Source organism: Podarcis vaucheri (assembly GCF_965113315.1).
Source record: "Podarcis vaucheri genome assembly, chromosome: 12".
NCBI classification, from domain to species: Eukaryota; Metazoa; Chordata; class Lepidosauria; order Squamata; family Lacertidae; genus Podarcis; species Podarcis vaucheri.
The window spans coordinates 24,348,833-24,369,830 of NC_138750.1; the positions used below are offsets into that span (position 1 = coordinate 24,348,833).

Genomic DNA, 20,998 nt, shown 5'->3' on the forward strand with positions numbered 1-20,998 from the left:
GGCATTTGTCCACAGACAGCTTTTCAGGTCATGTGGCCAGCATGACACAACGGAACACCGTGACAGAAACCTGAGCGCATAGAAACACCGTTTACGTTCCCGCCACAGCGGTACCTATTTATCTACTTGCACTGGTGTGCTTTTGAACTGCTAAGTTGGCAGGAGCTGGGATAGAGCAATGGGAGCTCACCCATTCGCTCAGATTAGAACTGCAGACCTTCTGATCAGCAAGCCCAAGAGGCTCAGTGGTTTGGACCACAGTGCCACCCACGTCCCCTACCTGCCAAAGAAACTGGGTTTCAGAGTTGGGACCTGGTCAACCCAACTGATAGTTAAGCCCTCTAAATAGCATGAAGCAAAACTAACAGCAGACACCAACACTGCAGTACAATGGCTAGAACCCTTTTTGTTGCATAAACTATCAACGTGGGGCATCACCGACAGCTTTATCTTGCTCAACTCCCATTCTATTCAATGGGGCTTGCTCAGCAGAAATTCCATGCAGATTCCCTAGCTTGAGCACAAAAAAAGCTAGAAGCCCACTGCTCTTCACGTTACCTAGATTCGGGTCCAGACTAGAAGCAGCCTTGCAAACAGGACTCATACTTCCACCACTGGGTTGCTCTAGAGAGGAGGGGCTTGCACTGTAAGGAACAGACCTTACCACAGGGGGGCGGCTGATAACTGCAAGGAGACAGAAAGAAAACAACATTGAATGTAGGAATGATCGGCACTAAGTAGAGCCCCCCCCCCCCCGAAGATATTTACATGTTCAGGGAATCCTCCAGTTGGTGTTAATGGGAGCTTTCCTTGAAGTGCAAATGGCAGCTTCAGAGAGGGGATTGTAGTCAGGAAGAGAAAGGGTGAATTTTCCCATTCCCCACCCCATAGGCAGCTCAGGCTGTCCCAACAGCTGCTGTTTGCATAGCATCCATGTCTAATTTGACTTTCATTTCATTTCATTTGACCACATTCCATTTACCTGTCTGGATGCCTAGCTGGGCACTTCGAGAAGATGATGCTATGAAATCTGGATCCCAGATAGGAGAACTTTGACTGTACACCTCTTCCTCCAGCATGGACAGGAACCTTAACACAGGAATTGAGGCAGCATTAATAGATGGGAGTCTTATCTATCAAGAAAAACATACCTTGCTTCATAATAATAATCAAAGCAGGAACAAGCTGAACAAACAAAAAACACTTTTGGAAAAATGGTCCATTGCAAATTTCTGATGAAATTTAACAACAGTTGAGAGAAAAAGCACAGTACTGATGTGAAATCATTTGCTTATACAGTGGTGCTTTGCAAGACGAAAAGAATCCGTTCCGCGAGTCTCTTCGTCTTGCGGTTTTTTCCGTCTTGCGGAGCAAGTCCATTAGCGGATTAGCGGGCTTAGCGGATCAGCTGATAAGCAGCTTAGCGGATCAGCTGATAATCAGCTTAGCGGATCAGCTGTTAAGAGGCTTAGCGGATCAGCTGTTAAGCGGCTTAGCGGCTTAGGATCAGCTGATAAGCGGCTTAGCGGCTTGGGAAAAAGGGGGGGTGGAAAGGAAAAAAACCCTGCAGGAACTCGCAAGACATTTTCATCTTGCGAAGCAAGCCCACAGGAAAATTGTTTTGCGAAGCACCTCCAAGACAGAAAACCCTTTCGTCTAGCGGGTTTTCCGTCTTGCGAGGCATTCGTCTTGCGGGGTACCACTGTATATCTAATGCATTTGTTAGATGCTTATAAAAATTCTTGAGCTACTCTAGCTGGCGTTACTACTCATCACAACTGCCGACAATTGTTGTCACCACCATGTTTTTTTAAAAAAATTCCCCCCTTCTCTACATTGTATAAAGTCATTTACAGTATGATCCTATCCTTGTCTACTCAGGAGTAAGTACATTTCTGTTCAATAGGGCTGACTCCCAGGTATGTCGGTACAGGGCTGCAGCCTTAGAAGCTCACAAGTTTGTTTTGGAGTATTTTCTATACCAGGGATGAGGAACCTGAAGCCCTCTAGATGTCATTGGGCTCTAACTGCCATCAACTTCAGCCAGTACGGCCAGTTCTCAAGGATAGGAGTTGTAGTCCAGCAACATGAGGTGGGAGGCTTGGGTTTCTCATTCCTGCTTCAGAACCATTAGAAGTGAGCTTTTACTTCTGTCCTGTCCCATCCCATTGCCTGGGGCTCGTTCATGGAGGTACTGCCTTCAAGGTCACAGCAGAAAATCTAGGAACATTTATGCTAGAAGATACTGGAAAGCCTTCACTATTTAGGCCTGTAAATAGCTAAAAAAAATCTGAACAAACATTTAAAAGAAGTTTATGCTGCCATTATTCAGATCCTGCTAGGCATTTCATGAATGATACTAGAGAGCTTCCTTTGAAACATCGAAATATCTGACCGGGCTATGCATTAAGATGATAATCATGCAATATTAGAAAACCCTCATACTATTAAGGATATGCCTGCTTAATCCTTTCCCTGAGGTCTGTTGAGAATTCTGCTTTGAAAAATAAGAACTCGCTCAGAATTCTAAACCGAAGTTTGACCAGCTGAGTCACTCGTTTTGTGTGGAAATATTGCTCACAGCAAGAATGATTATTTTTAAAAAAACAATTTAACATTCATGTGAGGCTGCAAGCCCCAGCAAACTCAGTGGGACTTCTTTTAAAATAGATATTGCACTAAACCATGGTTTATGACAGCAGAAGAATGTTATTTACCTCATGTCCTACCTGTGGCCTGCCAAATGGCTTCTCTTTGCCACTGGTGATGCTAGACTACAGAGGTCTTTGATATGACCCAGCACAGCTCTTCTTATTACATCTGGACTACAGACCTCTGATTTAAATCACACCAGGGCAATAAACCTGGGTCACATGGTTCAGACGTAAGACGGAACTCTGGATTAATATAAACCAAGCTCTCCACACCAAACCCAGCACATGAAAGCAGAGCAAAATGTGCTCATTTACAGCTTCATGTGCTATGGTTTTACAAAATCCTCAATGATTGTCTGAACTGGGCCAATCTGTCTCTGTTGCAAAGCCAACAAAATCACATTGCTAACACAACATCATGACAGCCTCATTCAGGTTGATTTGCAGCGTAATTCCAAGATGCATTAGTCAACTATAATTGCCTTCAGTGTGGTGGAAATATGGCATTAGTTGTGATTATGTCACTGTGATCAGACTCAGGTACACCCTAACTAATCCCCAGTCCAGTCTTTACCCAACCTGGTGCCTTCCGGATGTTCTGGACTCCAACTCCCATCAGCCTCAGCCATCTAGATCAATGGTCAGGTATGGTGGGAGTTGTAGTCCAAAACATCCGGAGGGCACCAGGTTAGGGAAGGCTGCCCTAGACTCTCAAAGAACAAGTGGAGATAAACAAATTCTGAAAGAGAAAGAAATTGTTCCATGAGATGGTGCGAAAACAGCCAGCTCATCAAAAATGACATAGGGCTGGTTATTTTAAAAAGAAAAACCCTTAATAATTCTCATAGAACAGTTTCTTTCACTTTCACAATTTTTGTTCCCACACCCTTAGTTCTAAGAGAAGCAAGCCTAGATAGACAGGCATGAAGATCTATCTTTATCTTTATCCTTATCCTATTTGTTCTCTGAAAGATCTGAGTGTGTGGAAACTTTGCAGCATTAGATATTTAACTCATCTCATCAGAGACACTACTTTGCCAATGTTTCTTAATGATGAAGCAGTCACTATTAAAGAGCTGCATGTTACTGCTGAGCAATTTGTTCTTTGCTAAACCGGCAGCTTAAAAAAAAAGGTAATTACATGGTACCTTTTGCTATTGTCCCACTAATGTGTTTGAAATGCAAGCAGTCATGAATAAATTATTCCTGTTACAGTACAATTATTATGTAAACTGACATCTTCATGGCTTTCCCCACCAAGCTGCACGGCAAGACACACTACTTACAAAGTCGCAAGCTATGTAATGCACTGCACTGTGTTGATAGGTCTAAAAATGCAAGCGAGTAGCTTCTGCTAAATTATTGAAAATGAAATGAAGGGAAACAATAGATACTTGAACTCATTAGGGTACAAAAGACCACTTTCAAATCCTGCCACACAGACACATAAACTGATACAGCATAAAATATTTATATTAAACGATGTCGTTTGAATAACTCTCTCTCTAACACTCTCTCTCACTCTCTAAATATATAATATACAATGAAATGCAGCCTGTAAAAGGCTAAAGCGAATTAGCCTCACACACATTAAACCACAACTATGGTTTCAGATGGTGTGGCGAAGCTGGCATATTGCCGTCCAACCATGAAGTTTTGGACCTTTGGAGCTCATTTTGAGTCCTGAACAGAAACAATTTCAAGCCAACCCTTGTGGAGCTAAACCTTGGGTTATGAATTTCATCAACTTTAACAGCAGGTCAACTCCAGAAATGCCTGGCTTGGAGTATACATTTTTGCTCCGTGAACAGAAGGAGCTTCTGTTCACTGCAGGACCGCTTTCCAACGAGCGGAAGCTCTCTCCAGCCACACAGTGAAAACTCAGGTTCTGAGCCAATGTTTATCACATAACACATTCATTATACATATCTTAAGAAATTCATTAAGATCAGTTAATTGAAAGCTAGACCAAATTTCACTGAGATTTTTTAAAATATTTGTTTCACTGCATTCTTATCCTGCTTTTCTGCCTATGCCCAGACAGAACCGCATACAAAGGCCCACTTCACACGTAATGCTAAGCCAAACATGTCTTAGCGTAAATGGGGGGGGGGGAGTGGGATTCCCAGAGCTAAGATAGCAGCCACAGCCCTCTTTCCCTAGGGCCTGGCACTACTCAAAGCTAAGCTATGGTTTGATGCAGCACTACTTCCAAACCCAGGCTCATGGATTATCTCCTGCAAACCACAAAAGGCAACATGTCCATTTCTACGGCATGACTACTGCCGTGTGTTGTACACAGGGCTGCCTCTGAAGATGGTACAGAAACTTGAGCTCGTGCAGAATTCAGTGGCCAGGTTGCTCAATGGAACAAGACGATTTGAGCATATTGCACCATATTGCTGGCCTGACCACACTGTCTGCCAATTAGTTCCCAGGCGCAATTCAAAGAGCTGGTTTTGACCTATAAAGCCTTAAACGGCTCAGGACTGCAATACTTCAAGGACTGCCTCTCTCCATGTGAACCAACCTGGACCCTGAGATCATCATCTGAAGCCTTCTTTGTGTTCTGCCAGTGTTTGAAAAGGAAAAGGTTTTGACCTCCTCTGCCTGGTCCTCAGACCCCAGTCGGCACAAAGAGGACTCGAGAAAGAGTACTTTGCAGAATGCTGATTTTATTCTAAAAAAAAGTCTTCTCCAACTAGGCCCTACATATCATAACTACATTGACTATGAACTACATATCAAACGCAGCCAACTTTCTACCATCCAACCAACCCACAACACACACAATCAATGACAACTCTATATATTTATAGACATAGGTAGATAAAGGTTTGCATGAGTCATGTAGGCTTTGCCGATTCCTTGTAGGCTGCTGACTCATGCTGATTCAGTTCCTTTTGTATTAAAGAAGGGGCGGCTAATTTTAAGCCGTGACATGTTCCTCCTTCTCAAGAGGTCTGGAGGGTGTCAACACAAGAAAGGGCTTTTTCTGTTGTGGCTCTCCATTTGTGGAATGCTTTCCCCAGAGAGGTTTGGCCTTCATGATACACCTTTAAGTGTCAGGCAAAACCTTCCTCTTCAACCAGGCCTTTGGCTGATTAACATCTGATACCCTTTTAAATGTTTTGTGGGAGGTGGAGTTTATCGGTCTGTTTTTGTTTTTACTATGCATTTTGTGCTTTTATATTATATTTTGATGTTGTGAACCGCCCTGAGATCTGTGGATGAAGGGCGGTATACACATTTAAATAATAATAATAATAATAATAATAATAATAATAATAAAATGCATTTTAAGTTAATCAGAAAGTTCACAACAAAAGCAAAATTACTTAGGAAAATGTGTGAGTATTAGCGTTCGTTTCTCAGGTGGAAGCTTGTCCTTTTCCTGTCTTGCGTGTTCTAGGAGTTGCCTCCTCATGACGGTAAAGACGGAGCGCAGCAGTGTTCTCCCAAAAACTTGTGTGGTTTCGTATCGAGGTAGACTGTCACAAAACTGGGGCACGTTGCAGTAACACAACCACCTGCGAAGGGGGAAATATTAAGATAGAATAAACCCAGGTAACGGATCCAAACTAATATGAAAAAATATCTCCTTTCAAAACCTAACTACTCTATTCACATCAATTCACCTTAGAGCAAGGATCCTCTTAACAAAAAGTATATTTAATTAATATCCAGAATCACGACATTTGCAGCGAAGAATCTGGTTAGAAAACACATTAAAATTCCGTAGCTACATGCACACTAGAAAACTTCTAGCAGGTCCAAATTGTAGAATAAGAATTGCAAAACTGGGTCAAACGTAAGCCACTAGCTCTTCCAGCTCAGGCATCTACTGACATCTAAACAAATGTAGACCGACAAATCATAGAACTGTAGTCCTGTAAATGTCCAAGATGTATTTTGTATGGTTAAGTTTTTACCTCTATCTTCAGTACATTTTATTTTATTGCTATGTCATCTTCTGATGATGATGACCTAGTCCAATCCCCAACAATGCAGGAACCTCAGTGAACATGATATTCTCTAGATGCAAGATGTTTGCACCCTTCCCTGGAGAAATTTCAGGGAACAGAACGGGCCCTGAGGCGGGCAAAGCTTTCCTTGCCCCCACTAAGCCAGATTTGATACTGCAGCAGAACAGGACCTTTGCGCGAGGCACTAAAATGTGTGGGGAGGTGGGTCGTTTTAGGAAGATTGTGCAAAAATTTCCCTTTCCCAGGCAGCTGACTCTAGGTATTGTAGCAATCATGTTGCTTGCAAAATCCTGCCCCAAATGCTGGGAATATGCACACAGTAAGCAGGTTACTCACACAGAACTTGCACCTGATTACCTGCAAAGCAAATTCATTAGCACCCTCCTAAAGGCTTGGCCACAAAACCATAGACATCTGCAACAGGAACATTGTTAGGCAGCACCAAAAAACAGGGCAAAATAAGGATGGCCTCAACAGGAGCAAGAAAATATTTTATTGAGGAATGGTGGCAATATCCTAGCCCTGCTGCCACTCCCCAGCATCTGGTCATCACAGGTAGATTGCATTGGAACTCGTGGGTTGTGCTTTTGTCTACAGCTTGACCCTACAAACAGACTTTCCTTCCATGTACGTAATACGGAAAGGGCAAATGGCACCCACTACCTGCCGGAACGGATCCTACAGGTACAAATGAATACCTGAAACAAGACACTGTTACCTTGTGTAGTTCACTTTGTAGCTAGCAATGTCGTCATTAGGTGACCTCTGTCTTCGCTGGGAAGGTGTCTCCAGGTGCCAGTAGTTGATGCGATTCAGGAACATTTTAGCCAGCTCTACTATCGTTTGCCTCTCTTTCGATGGTAAGTGACTAAATTTGTATTGCACAAAATTATTAACTCCCTTCAAAAGAGACGACAAATAAATGAGACCATTTGTAAATCAAAAGGAAGACGAGGCTCTAAATGCATATTTAGGATTTTATTTATGTTAAGTGATGAATTAATATGTTTAATTCCATAAGGTGAAGATTTAAGGATGTTAATGTCTAAGTTAAATTTTATAAGAATTGGGATTTGAAAAACCGTTAAAAGGACATGCAATGAAATTCACCCAAGGGGAAGCGAGGAAGTCACTTAACAAAGTTAATAAGTGTAATTCTCAATAAGGCTATGATTTATGTTTGTTTGTCTTATGTGTTTGTTTGTTTGTTTGTTTATAATACTGTGAAAACTAATAAAAAAAATGGGGGGGGGGAGGACTAAATGCATATTTCCTATTTAATGACTGCATTCTCTCTAGTGGCTAGTTAAGATCCACTTCACATTTTATCTTTTTCAAAATCCAAACAGCACAGGTGACACGTGTAAGTAAATCTCTGGAAGAGAAACCGAAACCACCTCTTCAATAAAAATAAGGACTTTCTCCTATAGATGTAGCTTGTCGAATGACCATGCCACTGGCTGTCACAGATTATCTTAACAGTCAAATGAATTTGGAATCTACTTTCACCCAGACTCTACTGAAAAGCAAAGTGTGTGCGTGTTTGTCTGTGTGTGTTTTGTCTATCTGTCAGCTCTGACCTAGAGAATAGACGCAACAAGACAGGGAGGTGCAGACTCTGTGTCAAAATTCCAAATGTGCCCAAAAAGGTTTGCACTCCCTGATTTAGTACAACTGAGGGCCGTAAGTAGGGTTTTAAGCTCCCCACTTCAAGCAGCAGACTAGCCTCCACCGCTGGTAACTCACAAAAAGTCTCTTAGCAAAGCCAGGGGAACCATCTAGAGCAGTACCTTTAAAGACAGGATGGGCAACTGTCTGAATGAAATTGCAGAAGTGTGAAAGGGGGCAGGGGGTCTTTCCTAACTGCAGTCCAGAGGTGCATATGTGCTCCCATTGGTAAGCATGGAAACCACAGCTGAGTGAGTGTTCCCAATAACAGGGAAGCCCCACTTTTGCACATAAATCGAATCTGCACCAGCCAAGCTAACTTCAGTCAACTAGCATGGCATAGCTAGTCTGCAGACCTTTTGTTTCTCACTGGGTACTTGGATCTATAACACCACCTAATATTCCTAAAAGTCTTTAGTCATCATTCTTAGCCCCAAGTCAGCAAGACACTTCATATACTGATAGGAGATGACTCTGTATAGGTGTTACTTTACCTGTTCAATACTAGGTTTCTCAAACGGGGGGCTCTCCAAAGATCCTTCTACAACAGGTTTTCCCATCTGTAATATACACTTCCTCAAAAGCTGTTGAAAAGAGATTTTTAAAGAATAAATAAATAAAATAGATTCTAACTAGGGCTGGGTAATAACTGGTTTTCAATACTGCAATATATCACCAGCTAAACATCACGATGTATCACTATATCACGATATCTGAAATACGGAAGGAACTACGCAGGGGCGAACAGGACAATGTCCTGGCAACTGCTGCTACTTAAGGGTCTAAAACTGATAAATGTTTAAATTATCAGTCACCTCATGGTCACTTTCAGCAGCAGGCAAGCCAAAATGCATCCAAATGAGACTTTTGGTTTTGGGCTTGGCTAATCTGAGAGTCCCAGATTATTTGTATTTGAGGCATCTGATCAAGGCCTGTATTTTAAAATGAGCTTAAAGATATATCTGCAAATGTTTGTATGTTTCATGCCAGGCAGAAACCAGCTGGCTAAGTACTTTGGCAGTTGTTTATCTTCCTGCTCTCCTGAACAAGGGCCCCCCTGATTTATAGCAGTAGCAGGAGACAAGTTTCTCAAAGTTGTAAAAGGAAATTACAGGCTGGGAGCAAATGTTACACTGACCCTACATATTACAGAATACAATCAAGCTGCAAAAACACTAATTAAGAGTTGGTAAATAGTAAGATTTATTGTTTAACAGAAAATAATACCATGTGCCTCCCATCAGACTCTAGCCATATTTTCCTAAGGTTTAAGGTATACTGAGAGAGTTAAAGGGCAATAAATTTTGGGAAGAGCTAATGGGGAAAACAGCTGGCTGGGAAAGGGGGGTGTAAACTGAAGAGGCTTCTTTTGAAGCTGTTTTTACTGAGTTCCTTTTTTACTTTGCAAAGGCCTTTTCTTCTAAAAAGCTATCTATGTTATGTATGAGATTTGTTGGCTTAATGTAATTATGCAAAGGATTTAGAAAGTAAGAAATGTTAGATTCTTATGTTAGATTCTTATTTCATTGATGGTGTATAAGAATGTGAACCCAAGATCTCTGTTTAGATAGAATTTAATACCATGAGCCATTTGTTTTGGAATGCAGGGGCAACAGGGGCAAAAGGTGATCTGGTAATTAAGGTGCCTTGTCGAGGCAAATGTAAGATATATGGCTACTTGTCTGCCATTTATGGATAGAAGGAAATATAGCTCTTTGTCTCCCATAAAAGGTAATAGGAAATGGGTGTATCTTTTGTTACGGTGTGAAACCTAAGACGCTGGCAAGTTAGCAATGTCATGTAACTTTAAGTAGTCAAGCTCGTTAAGTTGTTAAGTTGTTGAGTTGCTCAGTATATAAAGAGTGTTTGTTTTCTCTGTGTGTGGGGCGTGAAGCAAAAATGTCCGAAAGCTCCGGAGGTGTTTCTGTTATCTTTCTGCAATAAACCTGTCTTTGGAAAGACAGGCTTCCCTGTGTCGTTATTTCTTTGCTGCTGAGACTCTGAAGCTTGTACTGCAACAAGAATCTCTGCACTGGACTTAATTAATACTCTGCAAAGAGAGCTGTTGCTGGTGGCGCAGCGGAAGCGTTTACTGGACCAGGACACAAACTCTCTTATCTTTTATGATTGGTTCTAGCAAACAGCCAATAGGAATTTCAACCAGGCTGATTGGACAGAGGCAGCCAAAGGGGGCTGGGCTGAGGAAATATAAGTGCTGGCCATCAGGGCTAGAGGGGGCAGAGCTTTGGTAACCATATACCACTGTGCCTATCATTTATTTGTCTGACAAATAAATTATTATTTTAATTTCTCTATTGCTGCGTTGAATATTTCATTCCAGCTAAGCGTTAACCACGAGCAGGGTGCTACATATTCACTATGACTCAGCACCATGCTTTGGATTGTCCTGAATATCACCATTTGGTACTCCAAGCCCAAAGTATCCAATGAAGCCATCCTGTTTGTGCAAGAACTTCTGCTTGTGCAATGGAACTTTCCCCTCTGCCTCCTCCCCACATGCCCCAAATCTGTTCTGCAGGTTCCCTGAGGCCTCTGGAGGAGATCTGCAGGGGGCATGTGGCAAGGGGAAAGGGAGGGGGAAAGATCCGCACACCAAAGGAATGTCTTCACTGAATAGAACCTATGGTTTGCAACTACAACAATTATACAATAATATAATAATAAATTTTAATTTATACCCCGCCCTCCTCGGCCAAGGCCGGGCTCAGGGTGGCTAGCACCAAATATGAATTACAATAAAACATAATAGAAAAACAACAACAGCAGCAACAACAACAAACAAACAATTAAAATACAGCTTAAAATGCAGCCTCATTTTAGTAGTAGTCCATAAATCAAGACCATAATGGGAGGAAACATCAGATCTTCACCCGAGCCAGCTATCCATGCTGGTCCTACATGGGCCAGCAAAAAAGCCAAGTGAAAATTTATATACCAAATCCCATATAAGGGGTCAGAGTGAGTCTAAGCCGAAGGCCAGGCGGAACAGCTCCGTCTTGCAGGCCCTGCAGAAAGATGTCAAATTCCGCAGGGCCCTAGTCTCTTGAGACAGGGCATTCCACCACATCGGGACCAGTGCTGAAAAGGCCCTGGCCCTACTTGAAACCAATCTAACCTCCTTGAGGCTTGGGACCTCCAAAGTGTTGTTATTTATGGACCTTAAGGTCCTCTGCGGGGCATTACCTACAGACTCTATCATATATAGAGGAAAGGCACTACGCCTTGTATGAGTCAAGCCCAGAATTACCGTCACACTGGATCCAAGCCAAATACAGTGCACTAATTGATGGTAACATTGCTCAGTTTTTGAATCAATCTCTAGGGATGCTTTACGCAAGATAACAGCAGCACTGAATGTATTCCGGGAAACAAAACAAAAAACGGCGACTTGCCTTGAACAAGTAAAAGTAGACTTGCTTGGTATCTGCATCTTCTTCCTTGTGAACACAGGCAAAGAGATACTCGACATCCAGCACAATCCCCAAGAGCCTGTTCATTTCGTCTTCAGATACATTCTCCAAATGGGAAACGTGAGCAGCTAAACAAACAAGTAAATCCAAAGCTTAAAGGGAAAGACCTGAGCAAATGGAAGAGCATTTATCTGTTCTTTGTTAAATTGGCCTGTCTCGGGAATGGGCAACCGACACACATAAGCCAAAGCGAGCTCATGGAGAATCTTTTTTTCAACCCGCTAGAGATGCTATCACAGACATTAAACACATCAAGTATTTTCCACATCCAAACAGTTACTGTCAGATTTGCACCCTGCTGTGTTAAACACTTGAAACAATAACAAAATTTCAAATATAAAAAACCCACACAATTAATATTGACTCCCCCCCCCCCACTTCCATGGTGCATTTTATTACATTCTTTTCCACCACACATTCTAATTTCTCCCCATTTTATATCTCGGTATTTTTAACTGCTGAATTTATTCTATTACTGTTAACATTTTTAAAGTGCTTGCAACATTTCTCCAAATAATCTATAAAACATTTCCAATCTTCCTTGAATGTTTTTTTTATCCTCATCTCTTACTCTTATCTGTCCATCTTGCCCTTTCTATATATTCTATTAGCTTCATCTACCATTCTTCCTGGGGACACGGGTGGCGCTGTGGGTTAAACCACAGAGCCTAGGACTTGCTGATCAGAAGGTTGGCGGTTCGAATCCCCGAGACAGAGTGAACTCCTGTTGCTCGGTCCTTGCTCCTGCCAACCTAGCAGTTCAAAAGCACGTCAAAGTGCAAGTAGATAAATAGGTACCGCTCCGGTGGGAAGGTAAACGGCGTTCCATGCGCTGCTCTGATTCGCCAGAAGCGGCTTAATCCTACTGGCCACATGACCCGGAAGCTGTACGCCAGCTCCCTTGGCCAATAAAACTAGATGAGCACCGCAACCCCAGAGTCGGTCACGACTGGATCTAATGGTCAGGGGTCCCTTTACCTTTTACCATTCTTCCTTCGCTGGTATTGTATCTTGCCTCCAATTCTGAGCACACACCATTCGTGCTGCTGCAAAAACTGTATTAGCAGTGGCTGACGACATGTTGAGGTGGTAACACTCATCTGACCTCCGGTCAGTCATGTTGCTGTGTCTTACCGAGAAAGAAGGGGGCAAGATAGCAGCGAGGCCAGTGCAGAGCGAACACAGTGGTGAAGCCCATTTGTGGCTCCTGTGGGCGTTTGCACTGTGCTGACCTCCCTGCCACCCTACTGCTCAACCTCCCAGTAAGCCACAGCAACATGGCCAACCACAGGGCAGGTGAGCACTACCATCCCACCACACTGTCCACTGCTGATTATTAACCATTATGTGTAGTAAACTATAGCGTAGTGCATGAATCAGTCTTGTTTTCTTCTGTTTCAGAAAATGTTATCTCTCCTGTCCTTTACAGTGTGCCATTTAGATTCTCCATAGCTGAGAACACATTATCTACTGTGTTGATAGGGCTGGGCGATATAGTGATATATCATCCAAAACCAGTTTGAAGTCCACGTTGTGATATTGGTTTCATAATTTTTGACGCGCAATATATCACAAACCATGATGTGTGTGTGTGTTCTACACAAAAATCACAATGTGGGGAAAACTGTGAAGCCAGCCAATGCCTCTACAAGAGCTCCATCCTTATTTCAAACATTGTAATATATTGCACTGTTTAGTTGGTGATATATCACAATGCTGAAAACCAGATATTGCCGAGCCCTATTGTATAACATATCTTTGCAATAAGAATATTCCTAACAAATTCATATGTGAGAGATTTCTGTATGTCTGCTAGTAGGAAAGCGATCCGGTTACAGTTTAGATATGTGAGGAGTCCCCAAACCTCTCCGAAATAATATTGTCAATCTGAGATTTCTCACTTATTTCATTCTATGGTGCATTTGGGTCTCAGAGATTTGCAAAAGATTATTTGCAAGATCTCTGGTGTAACTTTATTGGAACAAATTAGTTCTCCTAAATGTCATCAGGCTACCCTAAGAACGCACAGGTGCTATAGCGTAAAAACTTGCACCAAAATTCTTTCCTAGGCTACCAGAAGCATATCCCTGAGAACCGAAGAAAAGCAAATGCTTCAATGTCTTAGAAGCTTAATAAATGGCAGTTGTAACCATCTAACAGCAGGAGGCTAATTGGGAAATTAGTTACACTGTCATTTTAATGACAGCAGGGTCTGAACTGTGAAGACACTTCTGTTATCAGCTCCTATTCTCAATAGATTATCTATTCTCTCCAAAGGAGAGAGAAAGGAGTCCGACATTTCTGAGACTGTTCAGACTCAAGGTCTTATTGTCCCTGCAGATCTAACCAAATGTATTCAGTGGCTCTATGTTGTAATAAGAAAGCAATTCTGTTTTCCATTCTATGGTATTTAAACTTACCTCCAATCCTCACAAATAAAGGGAATATTAGAGAATACCTTACTACATAGATATTCAGCAATCATTAGCATACTAGTCATAGAAAGCTGTTTTAAATTTTAATATATTTATGTTTGAGGTACGGCAATATTGAATTTTAGCAAACTTGTACATTTTGCAGCTTTCTTGTGGAGCTGTGGCTATCAGTTTTTGGTACAAAATTGCCTCCCTAGATCTGCTGAAGAAACTGCTAACAAACAACAGCAGAATGACATATCTTTTAATCATGCTTCTTTGTTACTTCTTGTTTTCCATACTTAGTTGAGCCGCGTAGGTATATGCATAATCTTCAGATTTATTTTGTTTTTGAAGCTGAACACATCTTGAGTCATTTAAATGTATTTTGTTCACATTTCTGTGATGTGATAGGAAAACACTGTTCCAAGAGTCTGATCTGGGAAAGCTATTTCATGCACTGAAATCCTGAATCCGTACCCAAATCCAGGTTGATAGATGTAGCAAAACAAGCAGCCATGGAGGGCGTTACATTTGAAGAATAAGAAGAAAAACCCTATATATGTACAGCGGTGCCTCGCAAGACGAAATTAATTCGTTCCACGAGTCTTTTCGTCTTGCGATGTTTTTCGTCTTGCGAAGCACGGTCCGTCGCAACTGCGCCTCTTCAAGTGGCTTTAAGAAAAAAGTGAACAAACTCGCAAGACGTTTCCGTCTTGCGAAGCAAGCCCATAGGAAAATTCGTCTAGCGAAGCAACACAAAAACCGAAAAACCCTTTCGTCTAGCGAGTTTTTCGTTTTGCGAGGCATTCGTCTTGCGGGGCACCACTATAATTTGACTTCTTGGATCAGCTATTTTTGCTTTAAGGTTTCAAACTGCAGCCTTGAAAATAACTTTGGAAACTGACCCATACCGTAAAGTTATTTATGGAGCTCCCCCCCCCCCTTTGGTTATTACAAAGAATTTTGAAGTGCTACATGAATCAGGTATTTCATCTTCCTTAAAAAAAAAAAAAGTGTGCAGGTGAGTTATGTCCATGTGCTGCACAACTGCACATAAACGCATATATGTAACAACAAAAATAGGATTTTTGCCCCTCACAGTACATTATCATAATAATTATGAATCTAGAACAACAACAATAATAATGTGTTTTCCACGTAAGGAATTCTGAGTGCAGAACTTGAGAGCCACAATACATTAGAGGCTTTTGTTGTTGTTTTTAAAAAATAATTTTACTACTATCCAGAGTAGTAGCAATAGATAACCATAAATTGGGAAATTCTACTTGAAAATGTTTGCATTACATTCTCTTTATATAATGATTTTACTTTAAAATTGTTTAATTGTAAGAATACCAACAAATATTAATAGAAAAAAGGAGAAGAATGATAACTAAAAAGAGAACAAAAAATTATGCATTGTCTCTGCAGAACTACTGAATATCTGGTCTTGCTTCTACCCTTGTGCTCCGCTTTAGCATATTTTCAAATACACAGTATATTTAGGTCCATTTGTTTTTTTCTTAATTTACTCAATTCCCCGAACCTTTGGAACTGGGTAGGCTATGAACTTCAATTAAGTGCACCTTGGGAGTGCAGAGAAATACCAGTACCCGAAACTTTACTGTCGGTCAACTTTCGTATTTGGTTTGTATTTATGTGCTTAAGCCAAAATTGTTGTTTTGTTTTGTTTTGTTGCAATAACTGAATTTATCCTGTATTTGCTTAATTTCTGGATTTTGTTATTTTGAATAATAGCAATTCTGAATGATATTTGTGGGTTTTTTATGTTTCTCCATTTTAATGTTGCAAATGGGTTTGCTGTGAGCCGCTTTTGGGCACAGCTTACTGTGGGGAAAGCGGCGTCTAAGTAATAAATAAACAAACAGAAATTCCAGAAGAAAATGCTACAAAACCTACCTAGTGCATGATTACAGCTACGACATGGTTCGTTAAGACTCACAACCGCCTGCTGTAGTTCTGCTCTGGGTGGAGTTGGAGGTGGGTTAGGGTTTTTCCAGCCATTACATTTACAAGATTCCTCAGCCTGCAATTTTAAGAAAGTGGGGTGGGGGTGGGGGATAGGGAGACAGAGAGAGAGAGAGAGAGAGAGAGAGATCGTATGAGTTTAGAGAATGTATACACATTCCCCATATTACTAGTAATGCTAGGAAAGGAGAGCTTTTACATTGCCACAACAAAGCTATTTTCTTGACTTCTGTAAGATGCGCTTGTGTTTATACACAAACACAGAAGAAGAACATAAGGAAAATCCTTCTAGATCAAGCCAGAAATGAAATCCAGCATCCCTGTTCTCAGTGGCCAACCACATTCCTATGGGAAGCCTGAAAAGAAAGACCTGAGCCAGGGGTCAGCAATCTTTTTCAGCCGTGGGCCGGTCCACCGTCCCTCAGACCTTGTGGTGGGCCGGACAATATGGGGGGGGTGTGTGAATGAATTCCTATGCCCCAGAAATAACCCAGAGATGCATTTTAAATAAAAAGGCACATTCTACTCATGTAAAAACACGCTGATTCCCGGACCTTCCGTGGGCCGGATTGAGAAGACGATTGGGCCGCATCCAGCCTCCGGGCCTTAGCTTGCCTACCCCTGCCTGAGCCCAACAGTTCTCAACTCACTTGTGATTCCAAGCAACTAGAATTCGCTGGCTCTGACAATGGAGATAAAAGCATAGCTGTCATTTCTACTAGCCATCTTCTATGGATATAAAGACAGAATATTACTCTATGCTCCTGCTCATGTAAGGGGGAAGAATATGATATTCACCACCATCCCACAAGCATCTGCTACGAAGGGCTGGAGGAGCCTGATGGAAAATAAGTAAAACTCACTTCCCTGCCATCTATTGTGAATGGAAGCCTCTGACGGTTCATAGCCCCTTCACAAAAGAGTAACTCTGGATCTAAGCCATTATATAAACATTACAAACAGTATATTCTATATGAAATTATATATTAGATGTGGAAGAAGTACTGGCTGAAAAAAAGTAGGCAACATCGTCAAAGGATCATTCTCCTAGCCATTAACGAACCAAAAGCTACAATGCAATTCTGGGCATGCATTACATCTAATCATGATGTTATAGGTCAATGTTTTCTCACCCTTAAATGATTACATGTGCCAGAAATACTGTGGATTTCTACTGGGAAATTCCCATACATTTTTAATGAAAACTTCCACAAAGGTTAACATTAAACCTTTCATTTGTTTTTGTTTTTCCTGGAGGCCACCAACATTCTCACTATCCCAAACGTAACATGCAGACAAAGCCTGGCATTGCTACTGAAGTAATTCAGTATTTTTTAAATTAATAAAACACATCATAACACACAACACCGTAGTTTTAGAGATATACGTTACTGCAAAATTTCCTATTAATATTTTAGTAGCTTGGACTACGCTATTTATGCTAGTAATGTGCTTCTGGACATACCACATATATTACAGGAATCTGCAAACGCCACACAAAAACTACTACTGTATCTTGCAGTCTTTCATGTCTCAATAAGATCAGGCTTTCCCTCTGATCCACGTTTGGATTTTGTTACCTCCCAGTTTAGGAGTTCTAACAGAAAGATCACTGGAATCTGTAACGTTTCATGTTTCAGAACAGAACATATCTGAAAGTTGTGCCAAAGCAACTTCTTTCTAACAACCATTTGCTTTATTTCACTTGCATGACAAATCTGTTGAACATTACAATGTGTTCATTTATTTATTTGCCCTTGGTATGAACTCTGTGTATGCGTATGATTGTTTTTGTGTATGTGGAGGGGATTTGTTTGTTTGTTTTACTAAGTATGCCTGTTTTTAAGAAAAACACTGGAAGGGTTGCTGCCCAGGTTTGTAAAGGGTAAGCTTGCTGCTGTGGATCTGTAAATCATTGCTGTAAGAAAAATAAATTTAAAAGCCTCTGTATGGCGTGCGAGCGAGCGCGCGCACACGCGCGCACACACACACAGAGTTTCTCCCAAATATGAATAAGCACTTGATTTTAGAACACTGTGCCATAATTATCCCAGAGCCCCAAACCCATGAAGACTGAGTACCTACACAAAAATGTAGCACTGCACACTAATTAGCATCAGAGATGCAAACAGATGTACCAATATTGTAGTCGGAAGAGCTAAACTGCCAGGAATGAATACCAACCCTCCTACAGGAACAGAGAAAAAAAGTGTTTTGTTTTGCTGGCAGGCATTCGTTGCAGCTCTCAGTTTTATTTCTAGCAAGCTAATTCTTGTTAAACAACCAATCTCGGGTTCCGAAAAGGAAGGGATTCGGAGCAGAGATGCTCATATGCTTCCAAAAGCATCCTGTATCAAGGCCACTAAGGGCTTTAAAGATGAAAAGGGGCACTTTGAATGGTGCTAGGAAACAAACTGGAAGCCAGTAAGGTTCTTTCAACACAGGTGCTTCCACCAGCTAAGAAAAAAAGCCGCTGCGTTTTGTTTCTGAGTGCTTTTCAAAGGCAGCAAATGGCATTCAGATCCAGCATTCTTGCTGAGGCCATATGCCTTCTGTTCTTGACCCCAGCAGTGAAAATATTTTGCCCTCAATAGTGAGTGCAGCATTCCTAAGGAGTTCAAATTACACCCCGCTGAGTGGCTTTTGAGTCTTTTGCAATGTTTCCTCTCTCGCGCAACTCAATAAAATGTCACTCCTCTGCTTTTCATTAGGAAAGAATGTATGAAATTACCTCTTTTGAGAACTTGAGAGTGATGGGAAGGAGCTGGGGAGAGTAGTTAAAAAATATTTAGTGCCAACGTTATGAAACATTGTACAAATTGTATAGTATGTATATGAGGTTAAGAAATGAAGGCTGTGGGTACTTAATAGCAGGGGTAGACAACGTGGTGCCCTCCAGATTTTTGGACTCCAATTCAAGAGAGCCAGCCTGTCTCCTCAGCTAGAAGCAAGAGGTGCAGAGAACTTTGCTGTTGATTTAGCTCATGCAGGAGATAGCTCAGTTGGTTAGAATGCGGTGCTGATAATGTCAAGGTTGCACATGCAGGAGATAGCTCAGTTGCTCAGAGTGCGGTGCTGATAATGTCAAGGTTGCACATGCAGGAGATAGCTCAGTTGCTCAGAGTGCGGTGCTGATAATGTCAAGGTTGCACATGCAGGAGATAGCTCAGTTGCTCAGAGTGCGGTGCTGATAATCTCAAGGTTGCAGGTTCGATCCCTGTATGGGACAGCTGCATATTCCTGCACTGTAGGGGGTTGGACTAGAAGACGATTCTCAGGGTCCCTTCCAACTCTAACGGTCTATGATTCTATGTACATTCCACTGGTAAGTACGGCCCCAAAATAAGATACAACAAACTGTAGGGCATTGAATTGACTATGTGTGCTTTAGAGTGTTCCACAGAGTTTAGTCCACTTGGGAAATGATCATCACTCTCTTAAACAAAGGAAGATTTGTCATGCTAAGGGACGATTACACAGACAAGGAACCATTGCTGAAAATGGCTCCCCTGTGTTGAGCTCCCCCCCCCCACTCCCTCAGAATATGCCATGTGATTCATGCTCCAAGGTCACCACATTGTGAATTTCTGACCCCTGTTGGTAGGAAAATGTAGGACATAATTATGACAGCAGGATAAGAGCAAGCGATCCTACATGTTTGGGGGGAACTCAACAGGATAATGCCATTTGGGAAGTGGAGTGTAATGTGTTGTTCAGCCCTCAACATTCAGCCCACGAACTCAGTCAAGCCAAAGTACTTAGCTGAGCATGTCTTTGTTTTCTATAATTTACCAATTAACTGGATCATTGTGTAACTTTGCATTACTACCTTCCCTAAACTGAAACTCTAATCAATGAGGAGCCTTGGCTCTCATGAGTCGCCCGCATTGGAAAATAAATTACTGTATGGATTTGGTTTATGATGAACATTTTTCTAATGATATGTGCTAGCACAATATATGGATTGCAGATTATATACACCACTCTCAAAGACCACTGTGATTAATCTACATATCCACCACATGTCTAATTATATCTACTGCCCTTTCTTCTAATAAATAGTAAACAGTGAAGTGCTAATAATTAGGAAGATTAATGTAATAATGTTTTGGCTGTGATCCAGAGAGCTGTGAATCTACTTCTGTAAGCACAGAAGGACTGTATTTATTGCCTGACAAGCTGCTCTTGAAAACCAGAGAGTTTCAGAATGAGTAGGTGCTGCTGCTGCACTGAAGAGAGATTTAAGTGGTGAATTCAGGCTCGCCCAAAGAAACTCACAGTCTCCGAAGGTGTTTACGACAACAGGGATCTTTAGTTTCCATTGAGATAGACACACAAATAATGAGACAGAGAGCACAAGTATTCAATTACTATCTTTCACATCTGAGACCTTCTGTACCAAAGTGCATAAGCTACGTGCACAGAGTCCTCAGTTCAGATCCAAAGGTCAAACTACAAGTGCACTGTTGGAAATCACGTCAAGAGTTTTACAATTCAGAATCACAGGCTTGGGTGGGCATCATTTAACATGTGGATGAGGGACCTTTTATCATGCCACGGGCTTTATTCCCATCTCAGTCACATGCCGGTGGTGTTGAGGGCCAAACGCAAATGTGGTTAAAGCAAAAAATGTGATTTTTTTACATTCAGACAGTAGGCTCGTTTCTATATACTTCTCTCACTCTCTCTCCTCCATCCAGGCGAGAAAAAACAATGGATTTTTGTTGTTTTAAGAAACACTTCCAAAAATGAACATTCCCAGTATCTCCAGGACTGTTCGTGCATCATCAAAT

The 20,998-nt window shown here is 41.5% G+C and overlaps 1 protein-coding gene across 3 annotated transcripts in view; it reads right to left on the reverse strand.

The window, feature by feature from the left end:
• Positions 1-20,998, reverse strand: part of KAT2B (lysine acetyltransferase 2B) — a 53,657-nt gene that overhangs the window by 18,903 nt on the left and 13,756 nt on the right. For all 3 annotated transcript variants that reach the window (XM_082193329.1, XM_082193328.1, XM_082193330.1), the window contains exons 2-8: positions 16,137-16,263; positions 11,722-11,867; positions 8,803-8,892; positions 7,359-7,540; positions 5,993-6,184; positions 983-1,089; positions 559-684 (exon numbers count right to left, since the gene is read on the reverse strand). In XM_082193329.1, the coding sequence (XP_082049455.1) occupies positions 559-684; positions 983-1,089; positions 5,993-6,184; positions 7,359-7,540; positions 8,803-8,892; positions 11,722-11,867; positions 16,137-16,263 (970 nt within the window). The remainder of the gene's footprint in view (positions 1-558; positions 685-982; positions 1,090-5,992; positions 6,185-7,358; positions 7,541-8,802; positions 8,893-11,721; positions 11,868-16,136; positions 16,264-20,998) is intronic.